Source organism: Silurus aristotelis (assembly GCF_946808225.1).
Source record: "Silurus aristotelis genome assembly, chromosome: 11".
Taxonomy (NCBI): domain Eukaryota; kingdom Metazoa; phylum Chordata; class Actinopteri; order Siluriformes; family Siluridae; genus Silurus; species Silurus aristotelis.
In genome coordinates, this window is record NC_139584.1 from 4,970,449 (window position 1) to 4,990,160 (window position 19,712).

At 36.5% G+C, this 19,712-nt stretch overlaps 1 protein-coding gene across 2 annotated transcripts; it reads left to right on the top strand.

Moving 5' to 3' along the window:
* Nucleotides 1-1,232: 1,232 nt before the first annotated feature.
* Nucleotides 1,233-19,394, top strand: stap2b (signal transducing adaptor family member 2b). 2 transcript variants are annotated; one of them, XM_083555030.1, is made up of 14 exons: nt 1,233-1,459; nt 5,563-5,634; nt 8,268-8,387; nt 8,780-8,836; nt 12,488-12,657; nt 13,498-13,629; nt 14,068-14,137; nt 14,786-14,888; nt 15,732-15,821; nt 15,983-16,036; nt 16,123-16,185; nt 17,282-17,335; nt 17,636-17,734; nt 18,676-19,394. In XM_083555030.1, the coding sequence occupies exons 1-14, from the start codon at nt 1,376-1,378 to the stop codon at nt 18,726-18,728; spliced, it is 1,221 nt and encodes a 406-aa protein (XP_083411156.1). In that variant the 5' UTR covers nt 1,233-1,375; the 3' UTR covers nt 18,729-19,394. The 2 variants fall into 2 exon arrangements, with proteins under 2 accessions (XP_083411156.1, XP_083411157.1); XM_083555031.1 differs by lacking the exon at nt 15,983-16,036 and having other exon boundaries at nt 1,239-1,459.
* Nucleotides 19,395-19,712: the final 318 nt, after the last annotated feature.

The following is a 19,712-nucleotide window of genomic DNA, read 5'->3' on the forward strand; positions in this document are numbered from 1 at the left end:
ACTTTGTCTAAGTCCCAAACAATAATGGGAAAACAATAATTGGAATTGTTCCATAACTGTGGGGAAACCTCTACTGTAGTCTTTATTATTTGAGGTACCAACAAATAGCCTGCACCTTTTGATCAAAGTAAGTGTGGAGGATCATTAAATAACAAGTGATTTATGTCACTAGTAGTTGTTTAAATTTCTATGTGAGATTGAATTAGGAGCCAGTGTAGACTGATTGAAACAGAGGTGATGTGGACATATTTTCTGGTTCTGGTGAGGACTCTTGCTGCTGCATTCTGAAGCTTATTTATGCATTTACTAGAACACCCAGTCAGTAAAGCATTACAGCAGTCTAATCTATATGTAACAAAGCATGAACTAGTTTTTCTGCATTCTGTAATGACATCATATTTCTTATTTTAGTAATACTTCTAAGGTAAAAGAAGGTGATCCTGGTAATATTATTCACATGAGCCTCAAAGGAAAAACCAGAGTCAATAATCACACCAAGGTCTTTTACTGATGTACACAGAAAGACTTCCAGCTGCATATGGTCCTAGCAAAAGTATTTCCGACTTATCAGAAATTAGCAGAAGGAAGTAAACAAGCATTCACTGTTTAATTTCCTCTACAGACTCCTTAACATTGTTAAGCTGATGTCTCTCATATGGCTTTGCTGAGACATATAACTGAATCGTCATTATAGCAATTAAAGCTTATACAATGTTAATTAATTATATATATATATATATATATATATATATATATATATATATATATATATATATATATATATATATATATATATATAAAAGCATATATATATATATATATATATATATATATATATATATATATATATATATATATATATATATATATATATATATATATATATATATATAAAATGAATGGGCCTAAAACAGATCCTTGGGGGGGGCCTACTAGCTATTATCATGATGCTAATAGCTCCAAAAATTCACCTCACTACAGAATGAAACTTGTGTATGTAATGTGTATGTATATATATATATATGTGTGTGTGTGTGTGTGTGTGTGTGTGTGTGTGTGTATAAATCGAAACAGGTAAGATTTTAAGGATTAAAAAAGTTATAAATATAATTATTTATTTATTTATTTTTATTAATGAATTGCCACAAGAACAGTAGGTGTTATATAATCAATCATATCACCCGAAGGGGCGTGGTCTCGTGTTTTGCTCCCTCTGTCGTAAACCACCAGTCAAACAACACCTGAGCACACTCGGCAGCACACGTTCTCTCTCTCACACACACACACACACACACACACACCTCAGTGCAACTGTGTGAACATGCCATTAGTTGTGCATTAGAAGTAAGTGTGTGTAATAAAGTCCTACCTTGCGATGAGGCGCGCGCAGAGGAATAGATCCCAGCTGCCCCCCTGCTACTATGAGGGATTCCTGGAAAAGAGATCATTTAAGGATAAAGTGAGTTTTTACTCTCGCTTTCTTTCTTTCTTTCTTTCTTTCTTTCTTTCTTTCTCTCTCTCTCTCTCTCTCTCTCTCTCTCTCTCTCTCTCTCTCTCTCTCTCGGAGGAGCCATAAATGGGATATAAGAATATTGCCTAGACTTTATTATTAAAAATGACTAAAATGTATATTTGTACAGAGTGATAGCAGTGGTGGTGTACACAGTGACACATTTACAGTAAAGTATTATAACGGTACTACTTGTGAACAAAGCGTTTTCTTTTAATAGAAATTTGTATGTGAAAAGTGAAAAATTTATGTATAATAACAAAGCTCATAACTGTGTCTTATTTCAGGACCCTAAATAATACATTTCATTTTTGAAAGAAGAAATTAAAAGGAATTGTATCATGTCTCTGTGCTCATTACTGTTCTTAAAGGGGTATATGAAGCTTTTAATGGCTTTTCCCTTCTTTCCCTTTTTTATTTTAGGGGTTTAAGGTAACTTGTAAGCAGCTTTTTACTGAAAGAAGTGCCAACATTGTTGTGTCAATGTTGATGAACTTCAGACAGTAGATAAAAATAGTTTTTCTGGTTATTGTGTGACTAAATATTCTTTGTAGTTTTCAGATGTTGGCTCTGCTTAGGCCACCTTTTGGTCAGTGTTTGCATTGTGTGCAGGAGCGTCGTCTTGGGTCATGAAGAACCTGAAAAACAAACATTTTAAAGAGATTTTTTTGGTAACGAAAGAATGTCGGCACTGTATGTCTCTAAACTCGTCACTATGTTTGAACACAAGTGCAGGGTGACACCTGGCTCGACTTCCTTACTAAACAGTGAATAAATTCGTTGGTCTTTCTGACTTCCTCAGTCCACACTTCTTCTTTTATTGTATTCAGGTGAACTTAAAAGTTGAACTTGAACTTGCATGTTAAATGAGGCATGAAGTCATGAAATATAATGACATACTGGTGATAATATCTACCTGTATTTGTGAAGCGACTCTGGACTTTGATCTTACTGTTTTGTTCACTGAGGTGAAGCTTCAATCAGGTGATTTACAGGTCCTGCTGTTTGTGCGACATCAACAAAAGTTGTGGCAAAGTTAGCCAGCCAGTTAGGTAGTTTGATTGTTTGTGTCTGTAAATGACAAATGATACTACTTATTGTTTTGTAATTGTTTTATTTTTAAAGAGCCCACAGTCCCTACTATTTATGTTTATTTTTTTATCGGCTCAAAATTTCAACCTTCACAGATTCATTAATATGATATGATCATCAGGGAAAGATAATAGATAATTATACTGGCCTCAAGAAAATTGTTACAGTTACAGTAATTAAGAAATATTATACCATATTATTTCCGGTTCTATTGCTGTATACCTAGTTATACAGTGGAAAGTTTTTTTCTTTCTTTTTTGAAAGCAAACTCATGTGGCAAAATATCTCATTGTTTGATAAAACCAAGGCAGAGCTTTTCGGGCATACTTCTAAAAAATATGTTTGGTGCAATAAAAAAAATTATCACCCAGATTTACAGTTGGCATGGTGGTGGCAGCATCACGCTCTGGGGCTGCTTCTGTAGATCTAGTCGATATTTCTGGAATATCCTTTAGGTCTAATATATTCTGGCACAAAATCTGCAGGCTTTTGTTAGACCTTTTTGTTATACCTCTCCGCTGACCAGCTGAAGAAAAAAACAAAAAAATCAAAGGAATGGTCTGTTTAGAGCCCAGATCTTGATCAGAAAAAAAAAACTTGTAGAATAATTTACAGAGGGCTGTGCACAGTATATTCTCTTGCAGTTTGAGAGATTGGGATGCAGCTAGGTTACAATAGGATTATTTGTATGGTTGATTATTCTATCATATTAAAGGAAGGAATCAATCAGGCACAAAATATATTGGGTTCATTTGTGGTGTGTTTAAATGCTCTTTGTTAGTGATTTAGAATTTTTAGAGTTCCTCCTCTATGTTGAAGTTCTTCTTCTGTGTCACACCACATAAAAAAACAGCACAGAAACATAATGATGGGAGTTCCTCTTATCAAAAAGAGACTGTTATCAGTGAAAGCAACTCATAGTACTGCATCGTATGTCACAAAGCGTCACAAGATGCCCGTGAGAAACTGGTTTAACAACCAAAAACCCCTCGCAGACACACGCACACAAACCAACCACACTACACCCTTTACCCACATGCTAACATGAATAGCCAAACACACAATCCTGCTCCTCATGTGTTCAAATAAAAATAGATTTTTTGTGTGCGTATTTAACAGGTCGATAAATGTGAGCTTCCCTATACAAACTTTTATCTTTTAATATTTCAGGATTTAAAAGATTAGCATTGTGTTTAGCATTGAGGCTCTCAGGTTATCGGAGTCCAGTAGCATTGATTAAAGTGACTACAGCAGACTACAGCTTTTGCAACATTTGGACTAATGGAAATAGTCATAGCTTCAAATTTGGTTCTTGTGACCAGAAGCCTGTGGGTTTAAATCCTAGTTATATCTAAGGTTTTCATCCATGTTATATGAATGTGTACGATAGACCCTTGAAGTTTTAGGAAGGGAAAATATTTCAGACTTCTTTTTCTAACGTGTTACGTTACTGAGGCCTGCTTCCCAATGGTTTTCAGGAACCTGGGATTTAGCAGTATTTAAGTGTATTTTATCATTTTCAGTCACCTGTAAATTCTTGGTGAACTCAAACAATGATCCATTTAGCTTCATAGAAATGGAGTCATGAAGTGAATGCACACAGAAAAAAAACAATAGCAAAAAAAAAAAAACTTAAAACTAATGTCTGGGTGTTTTCCTTTTTTTTCTTTCAGTGGAGACCTGCTTTGCTATAGGAAAAGTGGCGGTGGTAGCTCAGTAGTTAAGATGTTATAAATTTGCTTGGAAGTAGATAAGTTCAAATCCCATCAGCACCATCAAGCTAACACTGCCAGGCCATTGAGCAGGCCATTATTCCTCTGCTCTAGATAAGGGATAGGGTCTGCCAGATTTGGTTTAGATACAATATGTTTTTTAATATAACTGCAAAAAGAAATAAACATTTTGCTAATAAAGGCTTTAAACAGTCTAACTGGTACATTTTTTTAAATCATCATATAATAAATTTTTAAGAGAACCATTTTATGTTTTAAATCATTTTAATAAAAACATATTGTATGAATCAGCTTTGTAAATGTTAACATTACACTTGAAATATTATATACAGAACTACAGATTTTGTGGTTCTTTGCCAGGACTGATGTAGAAGCAGGAATGTTCATTGATTTTAAACCAGTACACAAAGAAAGTGTGTCAGTGATTTCCATCTTTTTGATGATACAGAAACATACAGCATAAGTTATTCTGAAAGAACCCAAACAAAAATTAGTCATGAACTGGTTGAGTTTATTTTGGTAGAGAAGTACAGGCAAGCTGTCTAACCTTTTCCTTCATTCTTCTCATTCGTCAAATTCTTCAAACCTGTTTCAGCTGGGAATCGTTCTCACTTATGTATTAACCCAACAGGAAATAAACACATCCATCCTTTAAACAACTCGATAGAACAGAAGCTTTTTACAAATCTCATCAATCCTGTAGCATAGGCGGATTCATGAAATCACAGCATGATAATTTGGGTTGTGAGTGTATATGCCTAGCAGGAAGTAACTTATGCTAATTATCTAGGACACAATGCAATGGCATTTTATTTCGCAAATAAAAAAATTTGACACACAAAAAAATAATCCAGAAGGTTTTTCATAATCTTAATTTCATCCTACTTAATAAAAGTAATAAAGACTGACATTTACATTATTGTTTTTGGAGCTTTCAAAGTTGGCAGATACTTCCTATATTTCAAATGTTCTTTCAAATGCAGAAAACAGTGGCAGACATCCTGTGAGACAACATGGAGAAAAGTGTGTACGAATATTTACGATGCGTTGTATCTGTGGATGCATACAGTCAACACACAAGCGATTGCATCCTTTTTAGCACTCCTTATAGGAAATCAAACCAGCTAGACTAGTTATCTAGCTAAAACATATTATAATGTCTCCTACTGAGTATGGCCGTGTATGAAAGTGACAAATACTTTCATGTTTTTCTGTTTTGTTGTGTAGGTTGGTCGCAGACTTTGGACTGCACTGTGTGGGAACTCGCTATTCTTCTACAACAACAACAAGGACAGTGATGTAAGATTTTTTGTTACTTTCTGCATTGCGACCTCATCCCCATCATGATGGCGCCGCAAATAGCAGCCAGGGCGCTAAGCACCGCAATTCTTCTTCTTTGTTTGTTTGTTGTGCGTTTAGTCATTCTTCTTCTGTAAGTTTCACCAGAGACGAACTCTTTAACATGAAGCAACACATCCCAGACAATATTTTTCCGGTTTTTGATTATTCAGGCGTTTTGTTCGACATTGTAGTCTTGCTGTTCAAATGCCTGTTTGAACGGATGGACTTCTTCTCCTCAACCACATCAACAAGGACTTTTCAAACTCTGCTGCATTGTGCTTCAGTGAAACCTGGCTGAGTGAAGCCATTCCGGACAACGCGCTACATCTGCCGGGCTTCCAGCTGTTTAGGGCGGATCGCAACTCTGAGTTTTCCCGGGAAAACGAACTATTGTATTTCTATAACAATGAAAGCTGAAAAACGCTGAAAAAGATATGCTTCGCTCATTTAGAAACACTTCATAAACATGTAAAAGTTTTTTTCTCTCGAATGAGCACGTTCCTCCAGACGCGTGTGTGTACGTGAGCGCAGCGCTGCAACAGCTGGCTGAACGAATAACTGAAACGGAGCAAAGGTACCAAGACTCTCTTTTATTCATTCTTGAATACTTTAACAAAGCAAGTCTTTCCTATGAACTGGCAAAATACAGACAACACGTTACATGCCCCACCAGAGACAGTAATATAATTGGATCACTGTTAAGCCCCAATAAAAGATGCATATCACTCTGTCCCACGAGCAGCTTTAGGGCTCTCTGATCACTGTCTAGTTCATCTAATACCAACCTACAGGCAGAAACTGAAATCAGCTTAATCTTTGCGAAGGACTGTTAAAAGATGGACTAATAAAGCAGGGCAGGATTTGCTAACCTGCTTCGCTTGCACTGATTGGAGTGTTCGAAGCTGCAGAACCGATCTAGACGAACTCACGGAGACTGTAACTTCATACATCAGTTTCTGTGAGGATATGTGCCTCGCCAACAGGTCATTTAATAATGATAAACTGCGGTTTACTGGGAAACTCACACAGTTTTTTCATGCTAAAGAGGATGCTTACAGACGTAGGGATAACACCTTGTATAACAACCCGGCATCAGTATGGACTGGTCTGAGGAACATCACCAAGTACAAGACACCACCACCACAGTCTGTGGAGAATTAACAACTGGCTTAACATCCGAATGTGTTTTACTGCCATTTTGAAAAGCCTAGTCTACCACCCGTCACCCCCTCTGATCTGCACTTCACACCTGAAGGACATCACTGGACCCTTTTTGGATTCTCTTCAATTTGCTTACAGAGCAAACAGGTCTGCAGATGATGCAGTCAACGTGGGACTGCATTATATTCTGCAACATCTTGACAGACCTGGGACCTTTGCAAGGATCTTGTTTGTAGAATTCAGTTCGGCCTTTAATACATTCCTGACCTTGCTCTTCTTGCCCACCCCAATCTGTCGGTGGATCATCAGCTACCTGACAGACAGGCAGCAGATAGTGAGGCTGGGCAAACTCACATCCAAGTCTCTCACTATCAGCACTGGTTCTCCCCAAGGGTTGCATTCTCTCCGAGCTGCTCTTCTCCCTGTACACAAATGACCTCTGGTGCAATCACAACAACCTGGAGCTCAACACGCTCCAAACAGTGGCTAAGATTGTGGTTACTGATCGGAAGGTTGGGGGTTCAAGCCCTGGCATCGCCAAGCTGCCACTCTTGGGCCCTTGAGCAAGGCCCTTAACCCTCTGTGCTCCAGGGGCAATGTATCATGGCCGAACCTGCGCCCTGACCCCAGCTTTTGAGCAAGCAATCTGGGATATGCGAAGAACAAATTTCACTGTGCTGTAATGTATATGTGACAAATAAAGGCTATTCTTCTACTATTTGCTTCGCTAACTGAGGAAATTCAACCTGCCACACGAGCTGCTGAAACAGTTCTACTCAGCCATCATTGAGTCTGTCCTGTGTACATCCATAACTGTCTGGTTTGGTTCAGCTACCAAATCAGTCATCAAGAGACTACAGCGGACGGTCAGAACTGCTGAGAGGATTAATGGTGCCCCACTGCCCAACCTCTAAGATCTTCACTCCTCCAGAGTGGGGAAAAGGGCTAAGAAAATCACTTTGGACCCCACACCCATCTCACGCTCTCTTCGAACTGTTGCCTTCTGGTTGACGCTATAGAGCTCCGTCCACCAGAACAGCCAGGCACAAAAACTGTTTTTTTACCGCACCATTAAAATATTCATAACTGCAACTTTTTTACCTAGAATCCGAATGGTACATTAGTAAACTGCACACTTGTAAACAACACACATTTCATATTCATTTAAACAATATTTCTACTTCTGTGTATAGTGCGTTATTTAATTGTCTGTTTTATATTTATATTGTCTTGTTATATTTTGTTTGTACTTTCTCCTGCACTGGAGAATTCTGCACTGGAAGCTAATGTCGCTTTTGAAGCTTTGAAAGCTAATGTCGGAAGTTAAATTCCTTGTTTGTGTGAACATACTTGGTAATAAATCTATTTCTGATTTTGATATTAATGTGCTCTAAATAGTTTTTTAATTATTTGTTTATGTTTGAGAGCAGTATGTGGAAAAGCAGGATCTGTCAAATTTCATCTCTCTGACTGATGACTTGAGCATGGACCGTAAACTCGATGCAGCGAGACTCCACCTGCGATTAAAAGAAGATGACATCTACCTCACGGTGAGAGTTTCTGCTTTGACACCCAATAAATAGTCATACATTTGTTTACTTTAGCATTCCCTGGTATACATTTTTCATGTATTTTTTTATATCAAACATTCTCATTGATATGATCAGGAGACAATCCAATATATTACAATTAAAAAATATATATAGTCTGATCTGTTCACATTTATTCAATACGCAAGGTCAGATAATAAGTTCCATAAATTCATACTCTTTTTCTGCCACATTACAAGTGTTTATCATTGAGTTCAAATGAAGCTCCACATCTTTATGAATCCTAATGAGTGATTTTGCTTAGAAGGTTCATTGCTTTCTAAATGAAAGCACAATATTTACAAATATTTTCAGTGTTTCATTTTTTTAATGTCTTAATTTTAACATTTTAGGCTCCAAGTCTAGAAGCCCGTGAGCTGTGGAAAGGCTTCATCTTCTCCATTGTTAAGGTCAGTACGGTTTTCCATAAACTGGCACATGTATTTTGGATTACAGTGTATTTTATTATATCAGAATCAGAATCAGAATCAGGTTTATTGGCCAAGTGTGTTGACACACCCAAGGAATTTGGTTCCAGCTGTTTGTTACTCCTAAAAGTACAGACATAAATAAAAACCTATACATGACAAAACAGACACAACAAGACAAAAACAGACTATACAAGACAATACAGACAATGTGAGACAGTATAGACAGTGTGGGTAATAAATTGGGATACAGACCAGTAATGTACATAAAGTGTGGGAGTGCATGGTAGTACAAATGACAGTATTGTGTGCCAGGTATGATTAGAGAGTTTACTATAAAACTTTGTACAGTATATAGCAGCAATAGTGTGTGCAACATATACAGATAATGTGATGAGTGACAGTTCTGTGCAGTACTCATAGATGTGAAGCAGGGAATATAATTATGGTCAGTTGTTAGTGAGGGTGATTGCTTGGGGAAAGAAACTGTTCCTGTGTCTGGCAGTTTTAGTGAACAAAGTTCTGTAGCGCCTGCCAGAAGGGAGAAGCTGAAAGATGTTGTGTCCAGGGTGTGAAGGGTCATTAATGATTTTTTCTGCCCGGTTTCTAGTTCTTGTATGGTACAAGTCCTGGAGAGTAGGCAGGGGGGCACCAATGATTTTTTCTGCTGTTAAATATATGCCAAAATATGTTCAGAATCCTCTTCCTATTTCCCATCAATCTTATTGGCTGACATACCTGCATAGGCTCAAACTCCTTTTTTATTGGCTGATATGCCTCCAAAGGTTAAATCTTCTCTTATTATTGGCTGCTATCTCTTTATAGCTTCAGTCTCTTCTTATTATTGGCTGATATCCCTTAATAGGTTAAATCTCACTTCTTATTGGCAGATATGTCTCCATTAGTTAAATCTCCTCTTCGTATTGGCAGATATGTCTCCATTAGTTAAATCTCCTCTTCTTATTGGCAGATATGTCTTCATCAGTCGACGTCCCTTAATTGGTTAAATCTCTAATTGGTCAATACCTTAATAGGTTCAGTCCCCACTTCTTTTTGGCAGCAATGCCTCCAAGGGTATAATCTTCTTACTTATTAGCCAACATGTCTCCATAAGTCCAATCTTTTCCTTTATCTTAAGACTGATTTTTATCTTATCTAAAGATCTGTTTTTATATAATATATATATACAGTGAGGAAAATAAGTATTTGAACACCCTGCTATTTTGCAAGTTCTCCCACTTAGAAATCATGGAGGGGTCTGAAATTGTCATCGTAGGTGCATGTCCACTGTGAGAGACATAATCTAAAAAAAAATATCCAGAAATCACAATGTATGATTTTTTAACAATTTATTTGTATGATACAGCTGCAAATAAGTATTTGAACACCTGAGAAAGTCAATGTTAATATTTGGTACAGTAGCCTTTGTTTGCAATTACAGAGGTCAAACGTTTCCTGTAGTTTTTCACCAGGTTTGCACACACTGTAGGAGGGATTTTGGCCCACTCCTCCACACAGATCTTCTCTAGATCAGTCAGGGTTCTGACCTGTCGCTGAGAAACATGGAGTTTGAGCTCCCTCCAAAGATTCTCTATTGGGTTTAGGTCTGGAGACTGGCTAGGCCATGCCCGAACCTTGATATGCTTCTTACAGAGCCACTCCTTGGTTATCCTGGCTGTGTGCTTCAGGTCATTGTCATGTTGGAAGATCCAGCCTCGACCCATCTTCAATGCTCTAAATGAGGGAAGGAGGTTGTTCCCCAAAATCTCGCAATACATGGCCCCGGTCATCCTCTTCTTAATACAGTGCAGTCGCCCTGTCCCATGTGCAGAAAAACACCCCCAAAGCATGATGCTACCACCCCCATGCTTCACAGTAGGGATGGTGTTCTTGGGATGGTACTCATCATTCTTCTTCCTCCAAACACGTTTAGTGGAATTATGACCCAAAAGTTCTATTTTGGTCTCATCTGAGCACATGACTTTCTCCCATGACTCCTCTGGATCATCTAAATGGTCATTGACAAACTTAAAACGTGCCTGGACATGTGCTGGTTTAAGCAGGGGAACCTTCCGTGCCATGCATGATTTCAAACCATGACGTCTTAGTGTATTACCAACAGTAACCTTGGAAACAGTGGTCCCAGCTCTTTTCAGGTCATTGACCAGCTCCTCCCGTGTAGTTCTGGGCTGATTTCTCACCTTCCTTAGGATCATTGAGACCCCACGAGGTGAGATCTTGCATGGAGCCCCAGTCCGAGGGAGATTGATAGTCATGTTTAGCTTCTTCCATTTTCTAATGATTGCTCCAACAGTGGACCTTTTTTCACCAAGCTGCTTGGCAATTTCCCCGTAGCCCTTTCCAGCCTTGTGGAGGTGTACAATTTTGTCTCCAGTGTCTTTGGACAGCTCTTTGGTCTTGGCCATGTTAGTAGTTGGATTCTTACTGATTGTATGGGGTGGACAGGTGTCTTTATGCAGCTAACGACCTCAAACAGGTGCATCTAATTTAGAATAATAAATGTAGTGGAGGTGGACATTTTAAAGGCAGACTAACAGGTCTTTGAGGGTCAGAATTCTAGCTGATAGACAGGTGTTCAAATACTTATTTGCAGCTGTATCATACAAATTAATAGTTTAAAAATCATATATTGTGATTTCTGGATTTTTTTTTTTAGATTATGTCTCTCACAGTGGACATGCACCTACGATGACAATTTCAGACCACTCCATGATTTCTAAGTGGGAGAACTTGCAAAATAGCAGGGTGTTCAAATACTTATTTTCCTCACTGTATATGCAAATATAAGTTCATTTCAGGTCCTGGCTCAGTCTTGCCTGTATGCCAGACTGAGTTAATTCCTCTCCATTTAATGTTGATATCCCAGATCCTCTTCACCTTGTCCACACTTTAGCCCTCATAGGATATACCAGAAAGTTCAGACTCTGGTCATTATTGCACAATGAGTTATTTTTTAATGGCCAATAATACAGTGAAGTTTAGACGCTTGTTTGTAATGGTTTAACCCTTATTGACAACTTTGGTGACCAACTTTTTCCCCAACTCATAAGTTAGATGAAGCTGTAATCAGAATGTTTATCACAGTTATGACTTATTATTAAACCAGTACTTGGTGTTATGCTTTATCATACATACATAACACAAAGTCAACACTGTTTTGTTTTTCCACACTGTATGACTTTTTCACAAGTCATTTCCTCTTCCTTGAACTTACCTGTGCTAATCGTTCTTCTAATTGTTTTTCAAGGTTTCTGGCTGGTGCCAGTTTACAGTAAATATGTAGCCTTGATTTGTCATCATCATTACTGGGTAATTTCCTGGGTATTGGAATGTTGTGTATATGTTGTTAATGTTTGTAATATTTTTCCACATTGTAAACGGCTTATGACGTATGATGCAAAAACACATGCAATGAAAAAAGTAGCAGATGCAAAATACCCAAACTAATTAAAGGCCCAACAAGAAACAAGGCCAGTAACAAGACAACAGCAGATGGACAATTAATAAATTAATTAATGTTGCTCCAGTTTCTGGTCTTGTTTATGAGCACTAAAGAACCTAAGAGTATATGGAGTGTGATAACGGTTAATTGCACATGTTTGTGTCTCACAGCTGGAAGTGCCCACCTCCCTGAACCTGCTGCCTGGTCAGATTCACATGCTGAAAGAAGCTTTGGAGAAAGAGACTGAGAGACGCAAAGAGCTCGCAGTTGCACAAGCTCCTGTATCAGTACCTATGACAGAACCTGGCGATTACCTGTCCTTGCATTCCGAAATGCCGGCGTAAGTTAAGACAAATTGTTTTATATATATAATATGTCACTGTAGTTTCAAACTCCTCCTTTTATTGATTACTACACTGGTATAGTTTCAGACGTTTTATTGATAAAAATGGCAGTGTACGTACAAACTCCTCATTTTGTATGTCACAGTATGAATTCAGGCTCCTTTTGTTATTGTTATTACATGCACTCGACAGAATACCAGATCGAGGTTTCTAAAGGTATTAGCTGTCGATTTACATGTCTTCTGTTCAGCATTAACGCTAAATTTGCTTCAGTCTCACGTTCTTTAATCTTCTGTATTTCATATTGGCCTCCCTACTGGCTGGTAAGAAAGCATTTCTCTAGACTCCTTTTCTGACTGGCTGATATTCCAGAAATTGTTTCAAAGTATGAAAATTCAACCATTTCTTTAAGAGGTGACATCGATATCGAAATTGATGTCATGGTGACTCTTGAACTTCTTGGCTGATATTATGCACAGAGTCCTGGACAATAAAATACTTTTCCTTCCGTAAGCAAGTGTTGATTGATTGACTGATTCCTTTTTTTTTTTTACCATATATAACAAGTACAAAAAAAGTAGATATTTTTAGTTTGCACTTGACTAGTTTACCTACAACACTGATTTACCTTATGGCATTTGGCCGGAGCCCTTATCCAGGGCGACTTTTATCTCATTCATACAACTGAGCAGCTATGGGGTTAAGGGCCTTGCTCAGGGGTCCAGGAATAGCAGCTTGGTGTGGCTAGGATTTGAAACTACGATCTTCAGCTCCAAAGTCCAATGTATTAAAAACATAAGATAAATTGCATTTATCATGCTGTGTCTTCTTTGTAGGTGCTTTTACAGGGTATTTCGGGATGAGGCTATGCTCCTTTTGGAAAAGCACAAAGAACAAGGAAACCTTCTGCTCAGACTCAGCCGAGATGGAAGCGCTTTTGCTATTACAACTCGGCAGGACTTCAATGGGTAACACACACGTGCACACAAACACACACACACACACACACACACACACACACACACACACACACACACACACACACACACACACACACGCAAGCATCCCTCATTTTCTTTCCAGAAACTGAGAGCACACACACGTGTTCACACAGACAGTCCTGTATTTGTATGTTATGCATGCAAATAAAAAATCACAATCAGATGTACACTTACACCAAAGTGATTCAAAGAAGATTTTGTTAAAAAGTTTACATTTGAAGGTAAAAGAACCATAACAAAATAACATGTATCATCCAGACAGACAGGTTTGAGATGCAAGGTTTTTTTGTGGCTACTTGTTATTGGTGTTAAATATACCTTGCAATGACTGACTTTCAAACTGATAAAACCTTGAAATGCTACATCTCTCTTTTCCTTTTTTTTTACCCCTCTTGTCTCGAACAGGCCGGTTTTCCGACATTACCGTGTGACACGGATCCCTGATGGAAGCTATGCCATTGCTATAGACAATCCAGTGAGTATGCCACTGTTTAGAAAGACGGGTTTAGAACAGTCTGCTAGAGTCAACTGTTTTATTTTAGTACAATATACAGTGATCTCAATGCTCATTTTGACCTGAGCTTAACAAAGCTTCATATTAAAGTTCAGTGTACACAGGATTCATGATTAGCCCAGTTTTTTTCTGGCCAGAGAATTTTATGGGGAAAGTACTTTCCTACACAAGGAAGTAATTAGGTGGAGTGTCTCTGGGAACTCTATCATAAAGTTGATTAATGATCAGTCAAGAATTTAGATAACATACATTCTTGTTTGTGTGTATGTTTTGTCTTTATTATGAGTAATTGCCAGGTTACCACGTTTATAAATCTGTTAAAAGTTTACATAAATTTAACATATATTGTAACCTATGCAAACAGGTAGCAGATCACCACAAGCAATGTTAAGATTTCCATGCAGTTGATAAGTTTTGTTGTGATTTTTTGATAAATGTTTTAGTACGCAATGCAGTCTTTGCATTGTGTGAAAAGTTTGGGGTTAAAAACACACAAGACCAAGTATAACTGAAATATTTAATATAAAACGAGACACTGGATGTGGCAAATTTACAACACTATAACAAGCTGAGGCAAAGAACAATAAACACTGAACTTATTCGTTTCAGATTAATTGCCCCACACTCCATCATGTGACAGAATATCTTATAGAGAAGACCGGAGGAGTTTTCAAGCCCTTGATCCTAGAGCACACCTATGAAAAAAACATTGGTAAGAAGCTCACATTATATTATAATAATCAGACACAAGAGTCTAAGGGAGTAAGTGTAAAAAGGGAAATTTTGACCACGTTAACAATTTAACATTTGCAGAACGTTTTTTCTGAACATTATAATTCTACTGAATTTCATGAATTTGTGGTAAAGTTTTCAGGGCTTGTTTTTATGTAATGTTTTATGTACAGTTTTAGTTGTGATAATGTTCACACAAGCATTTCCTACGTTAGATTTAGTCTAAATGGGACCAGTGACTAATAGTTTTATATTGAGTAACAGTGTAACTGATATACAGTAGAATTCCTGTAATCATAAGTATATAGTCAGAACTCATGACTCATGATTTTGATCAGGAAGCATTCTCAACATTTGTGAATATTGGTGCCTATTTCTTTTACAATACAATAACACACCCATTACCGTCATAGCTCATTTCCAGCATGTATACAAAAAATAGTTTTCTCACCTCTGTTATGGAAATGTGAGCGTGTATAAACCTGTATCTCTTTTCTAAAGCTGTGATAAGTCTGACTGATGCTTGTGTAAATATGGATGTGTTAAATAAAGCAATTATTTAATTCAGGTATATATATATATATATATATATATATATATATATATATATATATATATATATATATATATATATATACTTTTTTTTATTTTTACTGTTTTTTTTTATTGTTTTTTTTAATAAATGTATTTATTTATTTCTTTATTTTAACTAATGCTAATTTTAAAGTTTCTCAATGCTGAGTTTCTCCATCTTGACATTGGCTGTGTGTGTGTGTGTGTGTTGATTCAGCTGCTCTTCTAATCCACAATTTATTTCTTTAAGTGTTTGTAGAGGACAATAAAGAGAACGGAGAGAGGACTTTGCGCACTACATCCGACAGCCCAATAGCTCCAAAAGTATCCCCTATACCAGGTACTACACACTGTCTTATAATGCGTGCACACACACACACACGCACAAACACACACACACACACACACACACACACACACACACACACACACATGTATAAATGCACACCGAAAGCACACAATGTTATTAAGATAACAATAACCTTTACCATCACCTTTCAGCTCCAAGGCAGAAAAAATGTAGTAAAGAAGAGAACATTTATATAGACCCTTCTGGTCAGTCCCTCTCTTTTTTTTAGTTTTTCTTCTCTTCTTGTGTGTGTGTGTAACGCACGCATTAAGCAAGTGTGTATGTATTTCAGATGAGGAAAACAATGTTAATGAAGACAAACCCTATCCATCCCCTGCCTTGCCTCCTGCCCCAGGTACAGAACAAGCTGCTGTAGCTTTCTCCCTAGTGCACTTTGGTCTTTATGCTCATATATTTACTCAAGAAATCAAATATTGGCTTATGAAGAAAAAAGTTTTAGCACTTTGTTAAACCCAGCAGTAAGACAGTAATTAAAACTGAAATGAAATATGATGGACAGAAAGATGTTGTTCATAAACAGCTATATAGCAGAGAACAATTCGAGAAAATACTGTAGTTAGAGATCATGGCCTTTAGGATTATAAAGGATTTACACAATATAATAATTATCTGAATATGAGCTAATACATTTGCTATCTAAATATTTATTATTGCATAGGGTAATAAAACTGGTAGCCAGATGTGCTAGCAAATGTATTTTACAGCTTTACAGTGTGCAGTAATATATAACTAATAACTAATAAAACTAATATAAGTAAACTTGCTAGTGGTTCCTGCGTTTACACCTTTTTGCTACAGATGTTAGTGATTAATCGAATCATAAGCTAATAGTTAGGTTAATATCAGTGAATGTGTGAGCAAACATTGCTTCTGAGTTGCTTCTTAGTTTTATTTGCATAATAGTTAGCCAAATCAACCTAATCATAGCTAAATTGTGTGAACGTTTCATTTAAATCATAGCTAGGAAAATAGTCAACTTAACCTCATAACCTAATGTTGTATTGTTGGGTAAATGGATATCAAACTTGGCTAATGGGTATTTGCTAATTGGATAGAAATGATACCAGCTGTTTTAATACCAGCCTTATGAAAATATACAATAACAGCTAGCATTTTGCTATTAATGCTAATGCTTGTTTGTATTTTGATTAATACAAGATATCACAAAATCCGAGCTGGAAAGATAACAATAGATAATTGACGGATTAGCTGTGTAGCTGGTGAGCAACTAATCCCAGAAGCATAGGCTTCAGAATTATATATATTTTTGTAATTATGAATGTAAATAATAATATATTTCACGTGATTCCAACAGCACTACAAAATAGCATCAGCCTTGTTTTCTTGCTAGGTAGCTAGCTAACATGTAACAATTTTGATAGTATGTAAAAGCATTTTATATGCTAATAAGAAACATTCTTGTGTATTAGGAGGGAAAGTTTTAGTGCATCAGAAGACCGTTCCTGACATGCGAATAGGTCCAGGTACTGTAATATTCCTGACGTTCTTTTTTTCATTGTATTATATTGCAGATTAAAAAGATCGCTGTCAGCAATAATGCTGATTATGATAATGAGAAATAAAATGCTGTATGTTTAATTATGTAGATGTAAAAGAAAAAATTGACCTACAGCACTTTGTGATCTACCTGCAATAGACCAGAAAATCACTACAACCATATTGCATTTATTGTTGCTAGCTAGGCAGCATGCTCGTTAGGATAAAAGACATAATGATTAGCCAATAACAAAGTATGACACATGTTGGGGACATCTTTGTTGCAGGTGGGGCTTTACTTCCACCAAATGAACGCCCACGCAGCGCCACAATGACTGATGAAGCAAGGCCGAAACGGCCAGCACCAAAAATGCCTGTTCAAGAAAGTAAGGCTTTACATTCATTTAGAACAGAGACTTGACTTTTGAAAGAATTTAAGTGGCAGTATTTAATATTTAGGGCTATTTGCTGTTTTTGAGGTGAAGTGCAATTTCAATTGTTCATCATACCCACTTCCTCCTCCTGCACTGAAACTTTAACTATACTTTAAATGATTAAAATAACAGTTTAAAACAATTTTTAAAAATCTTACAACTGTCTTTTAGATCTATAAAACTGAACATGAATTACATTTTATTTGTATAGAACTTTTAAGAATGGATATTGTTCCTAAGCAGCTTTACATAAATAAATAGTTTATGAATATACATTTTCCCTAATGAACCTATAGCAGGACGAGCTCTGCAATTGGTGACAGTGGCAAAAACAAACTCCCTGAGATAGCAGGGGAAAAAGAAATTGAGAGGAATTAGATTAGGAAGGAAACCAACCCATCCTTAATTGAATGACACACACAATGTCAATTCAGTAGTTTTAACATTGACAAAACCAAACAAGAAATTTTCATATGAATAAAAAAAAAAGCATATCAATTATTTTATACATTCATATCTAAAAGCACTTATGCACTTTTATGAATCAGATGTAAAGCATATGATTTACTTTAAAGTTACTATGTAAATGTTAATTGATTTAAAAAATATAAATAAAATTTAAAAAAAGTGTAAAAAAAAAAAAGTCATAATAAAAATAGTTAATTTACATTACTCACTCACAGATTTTACTCACTACATAAAAATCTAGAATTATATTACTTTCCTTTTTTTTAAAACACAATTTAATACTAGTAGTACAAATTTCAGGTCCTTTCACCATGTCACCATGTTAAAACTGAAACTCTCTGATATAAATTATTATATTTTCAGCCTTTATTTTAAACAGAAAAGTTTTTTTTATGTTACTCATTGTGGTTTTCGCTTCTACGCAGTTCTTAATGACGAGCTAAGGCGAGCCCTGCAATTGAGATATGTTTCAGACTGACCCCTGGCTAATCAACATGTCTGAAATGAAGAAGCCATTTAGTGATAATTTCTGCAGATTTGAGCCATTTTTATCTCCAGTGCAAAATATTCCTCAATTCAAAGCCACGAATGTATGTATGGAAGAGAATAATGAGTCGTGTGTGTGTGTGTGTGTGTGTGTGTGTGTGTGTGTGTGTGAGAGAGTGTTGTCCAGCTGGCTAGATGCTCCTGAAGCATCATGAAGATTAACAGCTTATTGATCCTGCGCTTTAGTTTTTTTACCATTACTCTGTGTAAATCAGGAGGTAACAGGAAGAAAAACATGTACTTGTCACATTATCGTCTTAACTGTTCTGACAGTAAATCAGTGTATAGCATTTTTGCTAATCAAAATCTAATTCTCCTGTACAGCGTGATTGTTCTATATACCTTTATGATGTATTGTTTATAACCTGTTCCTCTTTATTATCAGTATTCTAAAAGATTTTGAGTGAAGAATGCATTTTTCATACTTCCTTTGATCCTCAATCACTATTTGTTATGTTCTTTAAGCACAATATTCTTTATATTCAAATATACAAAATCCTTTAAATTTGAAATAATCTTTTTCTTTGTTCTCATACCGAATTCTCTGAAAAGCACAATTTATGTAAATAAAATAAGCAAATGTCATTTGACTTGACTTGAATTTTCTCCTACATTAATCTTTACTCAACAATACAGCACAGCACTGACTTTTAAATTGGTCACATTTTCGATAACAGCAGCTTTACCAGTTGTGTAGGTAACGCACATTTGATGCAGTATTTTCCACAATAAACAACTTCACATCTTCATACACAGTCTGTGTTAAGTTTTGTGTAAGACGACGTCTGTCAAATACGTAACATTTATAGAAGGGGTCTCTGCGCTTTGTAAAATTTTACATTTTTGGCATTTGGCTGCCCTCATCCAGAGACTTGCAATTATCTTAACCATATCACTGAGCAGTTCCCAAAGATCG

Excerpts from the sequence above, each read along its gene's own strand:
- stap2b (XM_083555030.1), top strand. The coding sequence starts at position 1,376 with ATGAGGCGCGCGCAGAGGAATAGATCCCAGCTGCCCCCCTGCTACTAT. Across the intron at positions 5,635-8,267 it reads ACAACAACAAGGACAGTGAT|TATGTGGAAAAGCAGGATCT; the intron begins GTAAGATTTTTT and ends GTTTGAGAGCAG. Across the intron at positions 17,735-18,675 it reads AAAAATGCCTGTTCAAGAAA|TTCTTAATGACGAGCTAAGG; the intron begins GTAAGGCTTTAC and ends GCTTCTACGCAG.